Source organism: Protopterus annectens, chromosome 2.part2 (assembly GCF_019279795.1).
Source record: "Protopterus annectens isolate FY-2018-M chromosome 2.part2, PAN1.0, whole genome shotgun sequence".
NCBI lineage: Eukaryota > Metazoa > Chordata > Ceratodontiformes > Protopteridae > Protopterus > Protopterus annectens.
Window position 1 is genome coordinate 1,099,268,393 of NC_056730.1, and position 19,287 is coordinate 1,099,287,679.

Here is a 19,287-nt window from a genome sequence, read left to right on the forward strand (position 1 = left end):
ACATTGAAACTTACACAGGAAACTTACTCTCATTCTTGGGGTATCTGCAAGAAGAGTATATTAGTTGCAAGCTCTCATGGAGAGTGAACCTTTTGTGGCTCTTCCTTAGGAAAAAAAGTGTCATTAAGAGCAAGTCCCTCATTCATGCCAAATGTTTCAGATGTTTTCGCTCAGGCAATCAGTCTCCAAGTGTTCTATCCTTATCCTCAGAACCAGGGAGGAAGAATTCTACATACTTCAGACATGCGGAGACAGCTTAGGTACTATACTGCCAGAATCAACTCCTTAAGAAAAGCTAATCATCTATTTTTTTTTTATGTTTGGACTTAAAAAATAAATCAATAAAAAAGGGCAACCCATATCATATCAGACTATTTTGCGATGGTTGTCCTCTGCTATTGATTTTTGTTATACCCAACATGGTAAACCAGTTATAAGTAGTGTAAGTGTGTACTCTACAAGGGCATTTGTCTTTTGTTGGCATAGTGGAAAGGGGTGGGCTCTCGAAGCATTCTAGAGGCAGCTTACATGGTCTTGTGTACATATCTTAATAAGGCATTACAAATTGTATTGTTGTGCTACATGCAGGACTGGCTTTGCTAGGGCAATTCTCCTGAGGATTCGGGATCCATAGCCGTCAACTTCCCAGATTGAAGTGGCTTTGGTAATCAGCTCATTTAATGTAAAGGCTGCTGCAGTAGTGGGGATAATGAATGTAGTATAGTTGTGTAAGTTGCAATTACCCATCACATCCGATGTTCAAATTCCTCATTGTTGCAGTAGCCACACTCACCCTCCATTCCCCTACTATTGTATATAGTTATTGTTGGGAAATACTTTGGTGTTTTTTTTTCTTGTTAGTTTACTTCAGGATGGTTATAATACTACTAAACTTTTAGCAAGGAAGTGCTGAAGATTTTCCACTCTGACTGCTGATTTTCCCTCCTCAAAGCTGGTCAGCAATCAGAGTGGAATTGTGGGAGGGAGCCAGAGCTTTTGGAAGCTCACCAGTTGTTCTGTCTTGGGCAAGACCTAATCCATATAGCCTAAGCAGTTAGCAATTTGAACATGTACCATTATGGGTAAGTGCGACTTACACAATTGTACTTTATGGATTAGGGAAGTAGAGATTAGAGCCTGTAATAAGAATGAATATTATAAATGTTCCCTCTTGTTATTTAATTTGGGAAAGTGTTAGTCTTTATTTTTTATTAGTATCTTGGAAAGTGTATGACCGTCCCTGGCCTTATGAGTTCTGGTTCTTCATTGGTACATAGGAAAATTGTATATTTATGGTCAGTTGTTTATGGCTAGAGAATGTTATTGATTGCTGCCTATTGCTGTAATGAGCCCAGGTGAAACAATTACACTCGCAATGTTAATAAGAATATTTTAATAAAATATTCTACTTAAATGATTTTTAACCAGTGACTCCATGTTAGGCATGTGATAAGTCATGGAAGCCACACCTGATCAAATTGCCAGGTGAAACAGACTGAAAATTGCATTACCTTTTTGCTTTTTGTCTACCTCGTCTGCATGTAGTCAATGAATAATTTAGTCATGTTTGTTTCACAGATGAATCTGATTATCAGACAGATTATGAAGAGGAAGTTCTGGATGCAACAAGTGAAGAGTTTATCAGTCCTTCTAGTGGGCAAAATGAAGATAATTCTGATACAGTTAAGCTATCTTTCACTCTACTTTCTAGTTTGTGTATTATTTATAAGGCACATAAAGTAGATTTTAGATGCACAACTGCATGGCATTTGGTAATGCATGGCTTATTTTATTATTATGCATGCACTGATGTGTTGAAAAATGCATATTAAAGTATTTTTTTGTAAAAGACGAGTACATAAGATTTTAGATAAAGTGCTGAATTTAACTGGAGATTTGTAGTGACTCATTAGTCTGACACAGTGAATTGTTATATCTCTCATTAAGTCAGTAAATGACTTGGCACAGCAGATCTCCATTTGTTATTGTAGTGAAATGTGACCGTCCTTTATAACTCGAGCAGCACTTAAGTACGCATTTCTAGTACAGATATGTAATTGTTGTTTATTGTATGTAAGCAAATCCTAAGAATGACGTGCTCATCACCTTAATATTTTCATTTTGTTAATACTCCCTATTAAGAGATTATTTATAAATTTCTTTCCTTCGGCCCTTACTACAGATGTGTGATTACTTCTAGCATGTTTAAATTTCCCGTGAGATTCTGTCCCTTCCACTTAAAAAAAAATGTAACACACATTATGAAAATACCAGGACTATCTAAGGTGTTAATGTCTCTGTAAAATGTCTTATATATTTTTTTTATTTTGTAACTAGTATGTGCCAGATTTGGTCTATAGACTGCGGTGGTGGTGCTGCGGTATTGTTGTCGCCTCACAGTAAGATGCTGTCCGGTTGGATTCTCAGCTAGAGTGTCTTCTGCGTGGAGACATGTGTGAATGGACGTACCTTCGTTGAAGGTTGTGCGTCAGGGCTGGTAACTCGGCACGTGAAAATGTACTGCCAATCATTAGCGGACCAGAGTTCCGCTGTGGCGACCCCTAACTGGGAAAAGCAGAAAGACACAACAACAACAACATGTGCCAGATTTGGTCTATCTTATAGTAGCAATTTTCCTTCCACTTGTTTTAGTTATTTTATTTTTTATATTTTGCTCACAAGGGTTGTATTTGTATCAGCTTTTGTTTTTTTCCATGTGCCTCCCTGTTTTCAGAAAAGAAGCCTTTCAGTCCCCTTTTCATGTTTTACGATGGCCGTCTGTGTTTTGATAACTCTTGCACAAGCTCTTGTTGGAGCTTTTCTGTCTGGGCCTCTGTTGAAATCAGGTTTTTGTGTAGTCAGAATTTCCTAGTAAACAAAGACAAATAAATAAAATAAGATAAAATAAGTTGTGCTCATGGTAAATAATTTGTGTTGATTACTCCTCTGGTGCAGTGATGCTGTCATTTTTGTCCTTGATTGCTGTCTTACAGGAAGCATGTCCAGGAGTTGTGTTTCATGCCACCATTGCAATGCTTCATTTTTAATTTAACTGACATTTTAAGTGACACCACTTCCTTCTTACAGGTTCACAAGTGTTTACTAGGCTAATGACCACATGGGCCTTTTAAGCCTAGCCATGCATCTGAAGTCTCTGACAAGTTCTGGTACCCTTGATGAGTATAAGCAGGAGCTTGGGAGATTAACCATTTATAGGCTGCCTGTGTCCATTATAGACATAGGTTCTGCTCCCCATCCAGTTGTCCAAGTTGCACTTGAATTAGGTTATGGAGGAACCCTGCTTCACATAGATGGGGAGCCTGTTCCAGAGATGGGGTAGTCTCTGGGATACATACCTGTCTTTTTTTATTGAGGTGGACTCCCTAATTCTAACTTCCTGGGTCCTGTCTGTGAGCCAGTTAGTTATCCACTGGGTGACATAAGGGTTTGTACCTAACATCTTGAGTTTGTCAACACTGACCCAGTGGGATATTGTGTCAAATGCCTTGGCTAGGTCAAGTTAAGTAATGTGAACTATTTTGCCCTCATCCATTGCTTTGGTGACCTTCTCAAAGAAATCCACCAGATTGAGTGAGCATGACCTGCCCTTGACGAAACCAGATTGGGTTAGGTCCAACGTCTGGGGGTTTACTATATCATTATCGATCATTTGTATGATAATTCTTTCCATGACTTTGCATATGAGATTAGTAGTTTCCAGGGTCTGCAGATAGCCCACCTTTGTGCAGAGTTATGACTGCTGCTGTCCTCCATTCATGAGACACAAAGCCTGTTTCAAGGCTACAGTTAAATGGCAATTCCAGAAGTACTGATTGGTCATATTTCGTGCTGTTTAGAAGGCATCGTGGGATATAGTCTGGACCCAATGATGCATTGTTCTTGGCCTTCGAGAGAGCAATTAAGGACCTGTTCCCCAGTGATAGCAGGGGGAGTTGTATTTGATGGTATTTCCTGACGGAAAGTTGAGAGGGAGAGAGGGGTAGAGGTGTAAAGTTGGAGATGAATTTATCTGCCATTAGGTTTGCGATATCCTCTGGCTCATTATAGGTGGCACCATTTACAATGAGCTGTGCACACAATTGCGTATTGAGGTTGTGGACATAGCTAAATAATGCCTTGTGGTTGTCCTTGGCCTGGGAGGCCAAATTTACCTCAAATTTGGCTTTGGTAGACTTTATTTATCCCTGAGTTGTTTGTTTACTTTGATGAGAGTACTTTTATCCTGCTGGGTGCTACATCTCCTAATTTTTGCCTTGAGTTTCTTCATTCTGTTATACAGCTGATTGATTTTGTGATTCCACTAGGGTGCCTTGTTTTTTTTTTAGTTAAATCTATACTACTTTTTGGTGGCTACAGCTGCCTTTATGCATCTGTTAAAATACTTGTATAGGGTTTCTGAGAACATTTTTGCATAGTCAGCAGTGTTTTCAAGGTTTATGAGGGCTTGTAATTTTGGCAGGTTATCACTTAATAGCAGGAAGTTAGCCTTAGAGTAGCTCCTGAATATTCCAGGTTGAGCTGGATGTCCAGGGAAAACATTACACTAGGGGGTGTGCAGTAATCTGCCATAGTGAGGATCGGATCCAGTATGGTTGCATCCCGGTTTGGTGTATTGACAGTCTGGTCCAGGGAGTTTGTACAAAATCCATGAATCTCTGTGCCTGTATGTTTGGTGTCAGATAGGATTCCTGGTTAATAGTGGTGTAGTTAAAGTTGCCCATGAATATGATATTGGGTTGGATGGTGACTGTTTCCAGTAAGTTTAAATACATGGTATGAGTTTCCTGGGTCATAGAGAGGGACATATAGTTTGCAAGGAAGTGGTAATGGATTTTGCCTGTGGTGATTTGAACATGGAGAAGGTGCAGTTTCCTGTTTGACCAGCATTACGGTATATTTATTTTTGATGTAAACCATGACACCTCCAGCTTTAGTCCCTGTTTGCATAGTAGATGGTCTAAATGTGTGGAAGGAATTATTTCCTTGCACTGCTAGTGTGCTCTCCATAGCTTTACACCATGTCTTAGTGACAGCACAGACATCAGCATTCTCAAGGATGAAGAAAGCTTCTAGGGAGTGGAGTTTTTTGTATACACTTCCAACACTAAGCAGCAGTACCTTTAGATTTTCTTGATCTTGATTTGCTGTGTCAGAAGCATTTTCAATTTGGCATTACCTAAAAATGGCACTATGGGGAAAGACAATGTTTTTAGGGCGGCCGTGGTGGTGCAGCAGTTAGCGTTGCCGCCTCGCAGCAAGAAGTTTTCCATTTCGATCCTCAGCTGGTGTGCCCTCTGTGCGGAGTCTGTATGTCCTTCCTGTGGTCACGTGGGTTTCCTCCGGGTGCTCCGGTTTCCTCCCACATCCCAAAGACATATGCTGTAGGTGGATTGGATGCTCTAAATTGGCCCTAGGCGTGAGTGTGTGTGCCTTCCATGGAAGGTTGGGTGCCGTGCTGGCAACTTGACACCATAAAACTCCACTGCCAATCATGAGCGGGCAGGTGATCCGCTGTGGCGACCCCTAACCTGGAAAAGCCGAAAGAAGAAGGGAAAGATAATGTTTTAGCTAATATTCAAAAGCCTAGAGGGGAGAAGTACAGACCATCCCTGGCAAAGCAGCTTGGTCTGTTGATCATCTCCTTCCATGCTGACAAATATTGCGCCCTCCTTAAAATGACACCAGAAACTAAGCCAGTTATTAAAGTCTGTCATCTTTTGTTCATATTGTAGCATCATCCTTGGAAAAGGTAAATGCTGCTCAGTGCTAGGGTTATACTAGCCTGGGACACACATTTTGGGAACTCCATGATGGCTCTCTTCATATAGTCTAGAAAGGTACTTCTCAGGTCATTTACACCCACATGGACTATGACTGAGCCATACTAGTACTTGTGGTCCAATGACCTGAGGGCATGCGTAGTGTGGTGGGGCCTAGCCCCTATCAATCAACCAATTGTGACTTTCTCCTTATTCATCCTGGTGAGAGGGACATCAGTGTCTCTCACAATGGAGTCTCCAATGACCAGAATGTTGGATTGTGTGGTGGCCTTACTGGCTTAGAAGTACAGGCTCCATGAGATGTGGCTGCTATGTGTTGTTTTGAAAGAGTGCATTTGGGGATGCTGAGGGTGTTTGTTATGTGTACTTTATCTAGGAGGTCTTTGGGGTTTAGGAAGGTTGCATTTAAGTGCCTCAGCATTTGTGGGTCTATATGTTTGCCTTGAATTGTGTGTGATGGGTTCAGTGTGTGTACTCCTGACAACCTTATTGACATTAGGAGTACTTTTATGTGAGAGCTTTGCCTCCAGTGAAATTGTGTAAATACATCTCTCACACACCATATCTGTTTGTTTGAGAATTAACTGGTTGTCAGTAAACATGAGACAATTTCTACATTGCCTCAGGATGTCCATATCCACCAAGCTGGTAACAGAGATAGTAGGAATGTTCACATTCATGGAAACAGATATTTTTTTATTGATTAGACAGTTGGAGTGAGAAAATAAAACAATGTCAGGAGTATCTGGTTTGCAATTCTGGGGACAGTGTTTGTCACTACAAAGTAGTTGTCCTGTGTGGGAACTAGGCATTGGTGCAATTTCGTTTTTTTTTTTTTTTTTTTTTTTTTTAACAGGAAAAATGTCACTCAAGGTGACAGGGCACTGTCATACGCTTGATGGGGAAGCTAATATGTAGACCTGATGATTTATGGTTGAAGTATTTATGCAGATATTCTAAATTTAGAAACAAATCAAGCCCTGCTGACTGAAAACAAAGAATTAGCTTGTCAAGAATGATGAAAAGAGGGGAGTTGCATGAATGGCTACTGCCTGGCTGCTACTAGTGCTGGTCTCACCACAGCTTCAGTCTGCAGGGATTCAGTGCTCCTTTGCTTCTTCTCTCACCAGAAGCACAAAACTAGCACCAATCCCAAGAAGAGAAGCAGGCCACAGCCTGTGTGGTGATCCACAGTTCTGTCCCAAATGATGCAAGAGTCTGTAGGCTTTTCCTGGTAGATGCCTTGAATGGCATCCGGAACGACAAGCACAGACACCCACTGCCCAACCAGATACAGTCAGGAATCAATGCGCTCTGCTCCTTCTCTCGCTAGGAACAAATATAAGCACAAATTCCAGGTTGGTACCAGTGAATCAGTTAGTAGGCTTTCCGCTGATCAGTAGTCTCCAGGAAGTAATATCCCTATGCTCCTTCTCTCACCAGGAGCAAACCGAAGTAGTAATCTCAAGATGACTTCTGAGAGAGAGAATGTGTGCTTTCCTATAATTGGTGGTCTTGGAGTAGATGTCGCAGATTTTAAAGGTAATTTGGAAAAATCTGTTAATATCCTAAGAGCTACAGTGTGCACTAAACAGTTAGATATGAAAGAGGAGGTAACTAAGCTTTTAGCTGTCTAAGTGGTGAGCCACTAATTTCAAAATAGGAAGATAGATTGAAAGGGGGTGGACAGTTTGTATTCTGTTTCTATGGAATACAATGGATGGCCAATACATTTAAATAGTTGAAAGGGAGTTATTTCAAAAAAAATGATAATTTTTGTGCTTACTGTCAACAGCCAATGGAAGAGGACAAAGAAGGTGATATGTGGTCAAATTAACATAAAGGGCAGGCAACTAGAAAGACAGTTGAATTTAAAAGCACAACAGCGCCAGAGAGGATGGATGGGGAAAAAATCATTTTCTGCGTAACTCACAAGAGAGACAGCTGTGATCTCTTTCCTAATTTAAATATGCAGTTAAAAGCAGAATACAACTAAAACGCAGTGTAAAATAAACACAGTATATGAAATAGAAGAAGGCAGTAAAGTAGGGCAAAATACAAGAAAGCAAAAGCAAGCTACCCTTTCCTTCACAGCACGTTGTGGCAGAGTGTTGGGTGACCTTTTTCCATTGCAAAGGTCAAGTCTTCTCTTTCAAAGTTTCTGCTCCAAGAGTGGTGTCCAGAATATCCTTGTTATTTCTTTATTTAAAGCTTTGTTATTTGAGTAACTATATACATAACCTTTGGATACCTACTCCTTTTACAAGAATTTCATGATGAAGAGTTTCTAAGCTAAGTTACATTTAGCTTATTATCCCTCATAGATGAGTATGTCTTTCCCTGTACCACATGGATATCTGAATAATCCTTTTTTTTTAGAAAACAGAATATTTAATGTCCTGTTTTGAAGGTTCATGATGCACTAACTTAAACTCTTGGTATCAAAAGAAAAATTCACTAGTTCAATCAATTAATTAAAAGGAATAAATTGTGCAACCAAGTTCCACAAGAACCAAATAAAGAAAAAAGCTTGGAATTAGGCAACCAGCAGCCAAAAGACCATGCTTAGAATACAGTTATTAGCAATTAAAATCCACAATGTTAAGCTCTTTCGTCCCTAAAGCACTGGGACTTCTTCAGAACAAATTCAGACAATTAACACCTTGCTTAAATCCCCTCCATAAATCATGTGGTATTAAAAAACCCTTTCTAAAAGATACAATAGTACAAATACAATAAACCTCCTAAAAAGTGTTATATTAAAACGAAAAACATACAAAATTATAGCACTTGTGCTCTAGTTTTAAGTATTGGAACTATAAAGATCTGGTCATTTAGACCAGGTGGCATGTTGGAATTCAATTTTAGTTGCCAAAAGCCTTCACATCTTTCTATTTGTAACTCCCACCAACCTCCTCTATAATCTTTTGGTATAATATCCAAAATAGAATTTACCCCACCCTGAACAACTTAAAGGTGTGCTAATAAAGTGCGTTGTTAATGTTACCTTTTGAAATTGCATAAAGATGTTCATAAATTCTCTTTCTTAGATTTCTCTCTGTCTTCCCAACATAGTAACTCTGACATTTATTACAAACTACAATGTATACCAAACCTTCAGTTGAATAATTGCCATGTCTAAGATAGATTATAAAGGGAATGTTAGGTAACTCTAAAATGGCATTTTCTAAAATAAAAGAACATTGGGGACAACTCCCACATTTTGTCATACCTTTAGGGTTTATCGTAGCTAGTCGGAGAGACTGCTCAAAAAGGAACTTCAGGTTTATTCCCATTTTATAGACAAAATTGGGATTCTCTCCTAAAATCCCTACCAAGTCGGAGTGGGCTCTAAAGATCGCCCAGTTTTTAAAAATAACATCCTTGCCCTCCTTAGACCCACATTTATAGGGAACAAACACATTGTTAGTAAAAACGTCATCACTTGTTATTTTCTTGAATAGTGGGGGACCCTCTCAAACTCATTTCCCAGCAGTGGTTTGTATTTTGTACCCCATCCTTCCAAAATTTCACTAGTTGTCCTATAGATCAAACCATCGGGGTAACCTCTATCAAGAAACATTTGGCAAATTTTACCAAGTTCTACCTTAAAATTAACTTCATCCGAGCACATTCTTGCTGCCCATACCATTTGTCTTTTTACAGTGTTCCTTTTGGTATGATGGGGATGAACACTCTCCCAAAAGCACAGAACCTTTATCTTTGTTTATGGAAGATAGACTAAAAGGGGTTCTATCTAAGATTCCTACTATCCTGAGAGATAGTAAACAATTTCTTGGTGACCTATTTGATTTCATGGAAAATGTTCATGGGACCAATTCATGGCTCTTACTGACATTAGATGATAAGAATTTATTTACCACCATACCCAATAATTTTGGCATAAGATCAATCAGATAGATACTATGCATGAGTAGTCCATATAATCAGGATAACAGTTTACTTATTTGTATACATTTGCAGTTGATTTTGGAAAACAATGTTTTCACTTTTGAGAATGACATAACTCTCTCTACAGAAATGGGGTGTCGCTATGGGCACCCCATGTGCTAATTCCTCTGCTAACTTGGTTATGTATTTCTAGGAGGTTAATTCTGTTTTTAATAACACTGAGTATTATGCACATGTACAATTTTATAGACATTTTGTAGATGATGTCTTTCTTTTGTGGGGAAGGGGATGATGAGCTTTTACAGCAATTTATATGCTGTTTAGAAACTACTACAGATTTTTTAAGATTTACCATGACTGTATCTGATACTGAGATTAGTTTTCTGGATGTCTGTTTGAAGAAGGGGTCATTCGGTATTTTGAACACTGAACTACATAGGAAGTCATGTTGGAGGAATAACCTGCTCTTTCAAGGGAGTCTGCACCCCGTCACATTTTTCATAACATTGTTAAGAGTCAGTTTATGCGTACCTCGAGACTGTGCACGAGGAAAGATGACCGTGTGGAGCAGCTGAAGTCACTAACCACTCAATTTTTTAGATAGAGGCTATAGTAAGAGCCTAGTTTATAATATTAGAGATGAGGTGGAACGTAATAGGGTGAATATAGCAAAACCGTACTACTTGGCTAGAAAAAGGTATGCTGTTATTTATAAGCAGACCGGCGGAATTAAGGCTCAACCTAGCTTGAGATTTGTTACCACATATCCCAACAATGACACATATAAATGACATTGTACGTAAGAACTGGTCAGTTTTAATAATTGACCCTAAAACTGCTGCTATTGTAGGCAATGTGCCTAGATTTAGTTACAAGAGATGTCATAATTTGAAGGATTTACTTTGTAAGGTGCAAGGCACACAGGCTAGTGCAAGTGTGAGTGTAGGTACCTATCCATGTCGCAGATGTAAAGCCTGTGTCATGATTTCCAAGCAACAGACTTTTGAACATCCAACTTTTAACTTTGTTTTCAAACCCAGAATTTATGCAGATTGCTATACATTGAATGTGGTTTATTTGGCAACCTGTGATGCCTGTACTTGTTTTTATGTAGGAAAAACTACACAGAAATTAAATGAGAGAATTTTGCATCACATGTATGAGATCAGGAATATGAAAATTAAGAATGCATTGGCAAAACATATTATTGAAAATTCAGGACATAAATCTTCATTCAGTGTTAAAACATTTGAGTGAGAATTTTAGGGGTGGAGATGTGAATAACAAAGTTGAACAGGCTGAGTTAAATTGGATACTAAGGCTACAAGCAGACAGAGATATCCAGGCATTAACAGCAGTTTGTTTGAAACCCGCCCTTAAGGGGCATAAATTGAAACACTGATTTCATTGGTTATTGGTGTGTTGTATAAAGCTGATGTTTGTTTTTTTTTATATATGTATCTGAGGGAACAGAATATGCGGAAGCGCTTATCCTTATTAAAGTACTTAATTTATGCCTATAGCTGTGCTAGCCTTGCTGTTTTTTTCTTTGTTTGCTTTTTTGTTATTTTTCCAGCATAGGCGTTAGTTTACTGATGGGCCTGCTATTTGGTTGTGGTAGAATAAAGATAACTTGTTGAAGTTTCCAGTAATTTATTCAGTTAAGCAGGCAGATGGGCAAGTGTTCTGGTTGTAATTCATTACGTACAACAGGTCAGTTATTTAAAGGCAGTTACAGACAGTGGTGGTAGAGTCCATGGTAACTGATTGGAGGAAAATCTGGGAGATGGAAAAACAAAGAGTCAGTCCCAAAGCTTAGGGGTTAGTCTCTTATTTGAATATTCCTGAAAGACCTATGAATGTTTACCAGCTCAGCAGCCTATGGGACCTTATTCTTAGTTAAAAGGTTTTATTTTTATTTTTAACTTCTAACCAGCAAAACGTGACAATAAGTTATGAGCTACAACTACAGAACTAAATTTAAGAAAACACTTTTACCTGAGCTTTATCATCTAATGCAGTGGGTATACACTTTGAACATTGAAAATGCCTGCTTTTACGAGGCTATCAGCAGACTTTATTACTCTGTTTTGTAACACATGTAAACTGAGAGGCTGTGTCTGCATCAGTGGGGCTCATATTCACTGGAGCCAAGTATGAAACCTTTATTGTAGAACTTTTCCAGTCTATCGTGTATAATATGAGAGGCTGTGCCCCCTTTTGCAGGGCTCATTATCTCCTGACATATAATATATAATGTTAATATTCTCTTGAATAACAAAAAAGGTTTACAGTGTCTGCTTATAAGAGGCCCATATACATGATTAAGGCGACCAGTTCCCCTTATTCTTCCTCTTGATGAAGACTAACCTTTCTATATGCAGGGGAGGTAGTCACTTAAAGCTACACTAGGTGATTCACATTTTTTAACAATACATGCATCCAGAGAAATAGGCCGCAGTGGTGCAGCGGTTAGCATTGCTGCCTCACAGCAAGAGGCTCTTCGGTTTGATTCTCAGCCGGAGTTCCTTCTGTGCGGAGTCTGCATGTCCTCCCTGCGGCTGCATAAACGATAGACATGTAGGTAGGTGCGTGTGGGTGTGCATTCCATGAAGGTTGAGTGTTGGGCTGGCACCTCGACACCGTAAAAATCCACTGCCAGTCATTAGTGGACTAGTGATCTGTTGTGGCGACCCCTAACCAGGAGAAGCCGAAAAGACATTGCTTTTACATGCATCCAGCGAAATAGCATACAGTGTTAAACAAATCACAGTGCTCATTTGTACAGACCTCATGGATCCAGTGAAATAGCATACAGTGTTAAACAAGTCACAGTGCTCATTTTTACAGAGCTCATGGATCCAGTGAAATAGCATACAGTGTTAAACAAGTCACAGTGCTCATTTTTACAGAGCTCATGGATCCAGTGAAATAGCATACAGTGTTAAACAAGTCACAGTGCTCATTTTTACAAAGCTCATGGATCCAGTGAAATAATAGCATACAGTGTTGTCACAGTGCTCATTTGTACAGACCTCATGGATCCAGTGAAATAGCATACAGTGTTAAACAAGTCACAGTGCTCATGTTTACAGAGCTCATGGATCCAGTGAAATAGCATACAGTGTTAAACAAGTCAAAGTGCTCATTTTTACAGAGCTCATGGATCCAGTTAAATAGCATACAGTGTTAAACAAGTCACAGTGCTCATTTGTACAGACCTCATGGATCCAATGAAATAGCATACAGTGTTTAACAGATAAAAGTGCCTGGCAGTCAAACAAGTCTCCGGAGCCTTAACGCAATTTTATTATAACAATGAAATAAACAGCGTTTTCGCTACAACATCAAAGTAGCTTCTTCAGAGGCTAAGAACACAGAAAAAAGGCGCCAATTACATTTTATAGCATTGTCAACCTCATTGAAATCAGCTGTAACAAGTGATACATCACTTCCTTAGATTTGAATGTTTTTAAGGCAACACGCACTTGATCAAAAGCATAACAGCTAGCCTTTTAGATAAAAACAGCAAATACACTTAATTTATAAAAAATATATATATATATATAAATATATTACTGACAAACTAAAATCTGTGCTAGAATAAATTTCTAAAAAGAAAACTATTTTATATATAAATGTATAAAATTTGTGTTACAGGTTATTATAATATTGCCCGTAAAGAAGTTGACATGCACAAAAAATACATGTCTATTATTAATGTAAAAAAGATCTGTATTTCAAAACAGGGGCTATATTACAACTCTCGTTTAGTCCTGGAATGTTAAAAGCGTCTAGCTTAAGTTGCCATTCCAGTTCTAAAATCTCTAATAAAAGAGAGGTAGGTCCACCCCTGACAGATCTATGCTTACAGTCGATACCCATGAATGCAAAGTTGTGCCCAGGGTTAGATTCTACATGTTTGGCAAGGGCATTCTCACTTTTGTTATTCCTAATAGCATAACTGTGTTGGTATATGCGCTCCCTAAATTTCCTATCAGTTTTTCCGACGTAAAATGCCAGGCAACATACGCAGAAAGCGACATATACAATAGATTTAGTGTCACAATTAATTCTACAATTAATCTCATATTTTTTGTGACCTATGCTAAAGGAATTCCCTGTCCGCAAAACGTGACACCAAGGTGTCACCAGGTGGAAAGGCAGTTAACCAATCTCCTGAGAGAGGGCGGTGGTACCATAGGGCCCAGGGTGAGGTTTAGATGATGCAAGAGGCTGTATGGGAGTGGGCTGCCAGTCACACTGGGTGGTTAGAGTTTGGCAACCTTTTCTCAGTCTTAGCACCAAAAGAAAAGTCCCAATTCAGTAGTAGAAAAGAAAAAAAAACATATTTCATATAACTGAAAGTTCTTAAGTTTGTGGACATCATGAGGTGAAAAAACACTTTCAAACCCATGCCAGTTACTTTTAGATTTGTATACATGTAGAGGTTGTGCACGCACACGCACAAAATAAATAAATAATGATAATGTGGCTTGTTTACCATGTCACTAGTTCACCAGATAAACCATGCTAATGTAATTACAAAAGTAATTACTTGATTGATGTTTTCATATTAACAGCAGCAATTGGAGTTAATTAATAATTTATGCCCAAATCCTGGGTTAGGTGTTTTAGCTCTATGGTTTATGGTTCAACTTCTTAAGTGTAAGCACACTTTTAATGGAAATGCTTGAGTTTAGACCAGGGTAGTGGTGGGCATTCAGCCTGATCAGCCAGTTTAACTCCATTTTTTTTCAAGGATTGCATGTTTTTTTTCTTCAAGTGGAGCCATAGTGAGCTTGTCCAGGATGCGAAAGTGGAAACCTCCATGGTCTGGGAAATCACGGCAGTGCTTCGCTATTTTTTTTGATGATCTGGAGTCTGATGTCAGACAGGCAGTGTGCTACCCTCATTTTGAATTTGTTCACAGTTTTCCCTATATAACAACAACTGGCTACTTTGACCTTGCCCTTACGTCCTAGGTCATGGCTGAAGATTGTCCACACTACCCTTACTCAGTTACCAGATTAAAAATTTCAAATTGTAGTAGACACCCGCACTCTTCAAAACCCTTTACTTTTGTAAGGGAGATCCTCTGGGAAAGGGGTCCGGCAACACAAGTGGCTCTCATTCCATCAGTAGCTGGTCATTTTATTGGCAGACATGGCTTTGTCCAGGTGCCACCACTAAGGTATAAATCCTCTTCCTTCCCTCTTTCTGTGCATCCTTCATTTGCTTTGCAACCTTTTTAATAGGTTCACCTGACTTAACATTTCTCTTTCCTTCCGGCATGAGCAGTCGGGAACCTTGCCTTGAGAACTTGAAACATAATAATATGTCTCTAAACACCTACACTTCCCCATTAGTATAATGGACACTTTCAGACCTCTGACTCTTATTGTCTGATAACACTTTGATATATTTTTGGTTGCTTTTGTCTGTATTGTTTTCTTGGAAAAATACTAAAATGGATTGCCATTGCATTCTCCAGTGGACTTCATTTAGTCTGGTTTCTCTGTCATGACCTGCTGGTTTTAGGTGGCCTTACACAGTATAGCTCATAAATTCCCTGAGATACTCATGGCACTTCACATGACATTGTAATGGTCCATAAGGTCAAGATCAAGAAAAAATATTTTCAAGTTTTACTACTTCACTTAACTACTTGGGTTTGAGGCCTGATCAAGATCTACATTTTCAGTTAAACATCTGTAGTACTAAGTTAAAATTTAAACTTTGTTTTGGGCTTGGAAAATGCCTCACCTTTTATTTCCTGCTGCAAGAGAAGCTATTGGGAAAGTCATTTTAATAAATCAACTTGAATATGCCCTTCTTCTGATTCAAAGGAAAATCTTAACTACTTGCAAATCATTTCTAGTAAATTCCATTGCTTTATTACTATTGCTCCAAGAAATTAACATCATTGCTTTGTTCTAAGAAAAGCTAACTGGCTGCCCATTCAACACAAATCTCAACTTCTTGTGGATACCCTCCTTATAGCTTTCCTGTGCCTGGCTTGGACACCTTTGACAATAAGACCTTGGTTTGCGTCTAGAACTATCTGTTGGCCTACAAAGCTGATGTAAGTTTTTTTTTTTTTTTGCACTTGCTCTGTCTCAGTATTATTTGAACAGTTCTGTGCGACATTTATTAATTTGGTTGAACTGATCACTGTTTTTCAGCCTCTATGTGTTAAAGAAATGCCATCAGTTTGTTACTGTACTGCTCTTAGGTCGTTTTAACAGTATTCGATATTTCCTAACATTCTCTGATATTGCAAAAGCTGTTCTGAGTTTACCAAAATATTTATATCTTTTGCATAGTTTTTCTGTGTTTTTAGAAGTTTGTGAACTAATTTCCAAGGATTCCTGATACTGCACGAGTTCTGCCTTTTGTTGTAAAACATTTGTTACACACTTCAGCTCAAAACCAGTTTGCTGTATATTTGGAGGGTTTTATTCTGCATTTTGGTGGAAGCACAAGGCTGATTCAACTCATCATTTGAGTTGGGAACTGCTGGTGGAAGGTATATTGTGTGTTTATCTGATTGGCCTGATGTCTTAGCCATGTAAAAGTCTTTCATCCAACTCGTATAAAAGCTTCAAACGCAGTTATCTGACCCTTGTGTCTAAGCAAACCTCTCCATTTTGAAATACTATATAGGAAACACTCTCCATAGTCTCCCACTGTTCACTGCTCTCAAAGAACTGTCAGTTTGTGAAGAGGGCAGCACCACTGCAGGCCGCCTTATAGTATACTACTAAACACTCACTTAGATCTTTAAGCGACTCTCCTCTACTTTTTCCCACCTACTAACAATCTGGTGTAATGGATAGGTACACTCTCCTGTCATCTCTGTTTCTGGCATGGTGCATATGGGCATCCTGAAGCAGTGTAGTAACTGCCTCATGTTTACTGACAAGCATTTCATTTTAGGACATACACAGTGTGTGAGAGAGTGTCATTGGGGGCAAAGCTCTCATGTACATAACACACAGGAAAAATGCAAACCAGGTTGTCAGCATTACACCCAAAACACTCACTAACAACACTAAAGAACAAACACACAGATCCACCCAAACCTCCAAGATCTCCTAAAAGCATCTTTCATTGGCCCCTTACACAATCAAAAACGACAGCATCTCACATAACAAATAACTCTGAAAATCATAGTAGCCAAGCTTTCCAAACCAATAAGGCAACATTCCACTCAGCCAAACTTTCTAGTTATTTGGGGATTCCATTGTAAGACATGCTGATGTCCCCCTTATTAGGCTAAACAAGGAGGAAATTGTGCTGAGTTGTCTATATGGAACCAGAATCTGTCAGATTACACATGCACTTAGGTCTTTAAACCACAAGTACCAGTATGACACAGTCATAGTCCATGTGGGCATAAATGAAGAAAGACGTGATGGAGCTCTTTGAATATGAGTCCCAGGCCAGTATGAATCTAGCCTTGTGTAACATCCTACCTTCACCAGTGATGATGCCACAGTACCAACAAAAAATGATTGACTTCAACAATTGGCTTAGTTTCTGATGTCACAACAAGGGGATCCAGTATCTGTGGACCTGGGGAGACATAATCAACAAACATAATGCTTTGTTACATATGGTTTGCACTTGTTACCACTTGGCTTCTGGATACTTGCAAAAACCTTATCTATCCCCATAGTGCCTTTTTTTAGGCCATGCCAAGTTGTCAAACCCTGTAAATTCACTAGCTTATAGACTAAAGCAGTCTGTAAAATGACTGAGGGCTCCAACATCCAAAGACCCACTACCCTAATACATCCCATCCCATATCTGGGGACTCAAGATATAACATTATCATATCCTGGGTATTATTGCCTGGGCCTCTAAAGGCTCTGGTGCCATTAGCGTAGTAATCACCTATGAACCTCTGAACCTATAAATTTTAACAATTTCATATGTCTTGCAGGTTGGCTTACTACTGGACAAAAAAGCATGTCATCTAAGATCTCAATGTATTCATGCTGCTCATGTCCTTACTTCTTGGCTCCTCATGTCCTTAATTCGTGACGCCTCATGTTCTTACTTCAGTGGCTCATTATGTCCTTACTTCGTGGCTCCTCCTGTCCTTACTTCGTGGCTCCTCCTGTCCTTACTTCAGTGGCTCCTCCTGTCCTTACTTCGTGGCTCCCCATATCCTTACTTAAGTGTCTTCAAACTATTCAAGTGAGCTTAGCTTTTCACTTCTCGTTCCAAGAACCTGGCAGTCTATTCCTCCTAAGACCCAAGAATGCATTACTCTCAAGATTTTTGGAAGAAGTACAAAGAAGATCTCTCATATGATCCTGCTTGCCTCTGCTTCTCTGTTGTTAGATTGTTTTCTTATGTGTCCATCTTTTTCATTTGAATTGATATGATTTTATCTTTAATATCATTACCTGTAGAGTAATCTTTACAGTGCTTCTTCATTATTTCTCAGTCGTCTTCCTATTATTTTTTATTTTATTTCCTTCTAGTCTTTGAACCTTTCCTGTCTTTCTAATGCTGTTTTCGTTTCTCCTCAAAAAAACATTTGTTGATCTACCACTGCATGATGTTTATAATAGCTTAATATTGGCTGTTCTAGCTTAATTCCTGTAATTGTTCCATTTTGTTTTTTTTTTTCTGACAGAAATTGTGCTTTTTTCTGTAAAATATTAATTTTAAAGCTAGTGTTTTTATTGACTGTTGAATAACTTTTAATTACTTTTAAATGGGAATGTCACTTTTTTAGTAAAAACTTTTAAAACTTATTTAAAGCTACTTTTCTGTGGTAAAAGTTGTGCTGTTTTACTTTTGGAGTCTGTATTTTGATGGGGGGTTACTTTTTACTACTAATCTTTTTTACTGATTACTGCTGGCAAGCTTCCCCAGAATCAGTCATCTTTTTTGGATTAGCCATAGAACAACATACTGTTTCCTTGGTTCTTCCTGCAACAAAGAAAAAAAACATTATAAAGCAGTCTTTGCCACCACAGCAGGCTAACGTACCTCGGCTGTTCATTACTTGTTCCTCACACCATTCATATTTTTCCATGGCTCCCAGTGGTGTAGTCCCAGCAGCCGCCATGAACTGGGGTTGGACACATCATCTGCAGCTGTTGGAAGTGCCCTTGATGTGCAATGGAGAGAGAGTATTGTCAGTCCTGGGCAAAGGTCAGGGAATGCCCCTTTGCCTATCCAGAAAAATGTACCTATCCCTAAGGAGCAATGGGTCTGTTTCTTCAAAAATTCCTGTCAAAAAGAAACAAAAACTTAAGATACATATCTTCACGTCTCACTTACTCCGGACATGAGTGATTTATAGCGCTTCGTTCAGGGTTAGTTCAGGCTCTTGACTCTTCTAGTTTAGCTGTTTCTGATATACAAAGAGAGATCTTTCATTTACTGAAGATGTTCAACTTTTTAAACCACAAAATGATTGTGAGGGGACAGATTTTGTTTTGTCTCCTCAGATTTGAGATTCAGATTCTGAGGAGAGTTTTGAATGGTACTGTTTCTCTGAAAGTATTTTCAGAATGAATCAGTTGTTTCATTAACGTAATATTCCCCAGTC

The 19,287-nt window shown here is 38.8% G+C and overlaps 1 protein-coding gene across 1 annotated transcript in view; it reads left to right on the forward strand.

Annotated features, from left to right (window-relative positions):
* PNPLA7 (patatin like phospholipase domain containing 7) overlaps positions 1-19,287 on the forward strand; it is a gene marked incomplete in the record, with an annotated part of 4,152,928 nt that overhangs the window by 4,046,819 nt on the left and 86,822 nt on the right. The window contains 1 exon segment of the mRNA XM_044064320.1: positions 1,579-1,682. Coding sequence (XP_043920255.1) covers positions 1,579-1,682 — 104 coding nt within the window.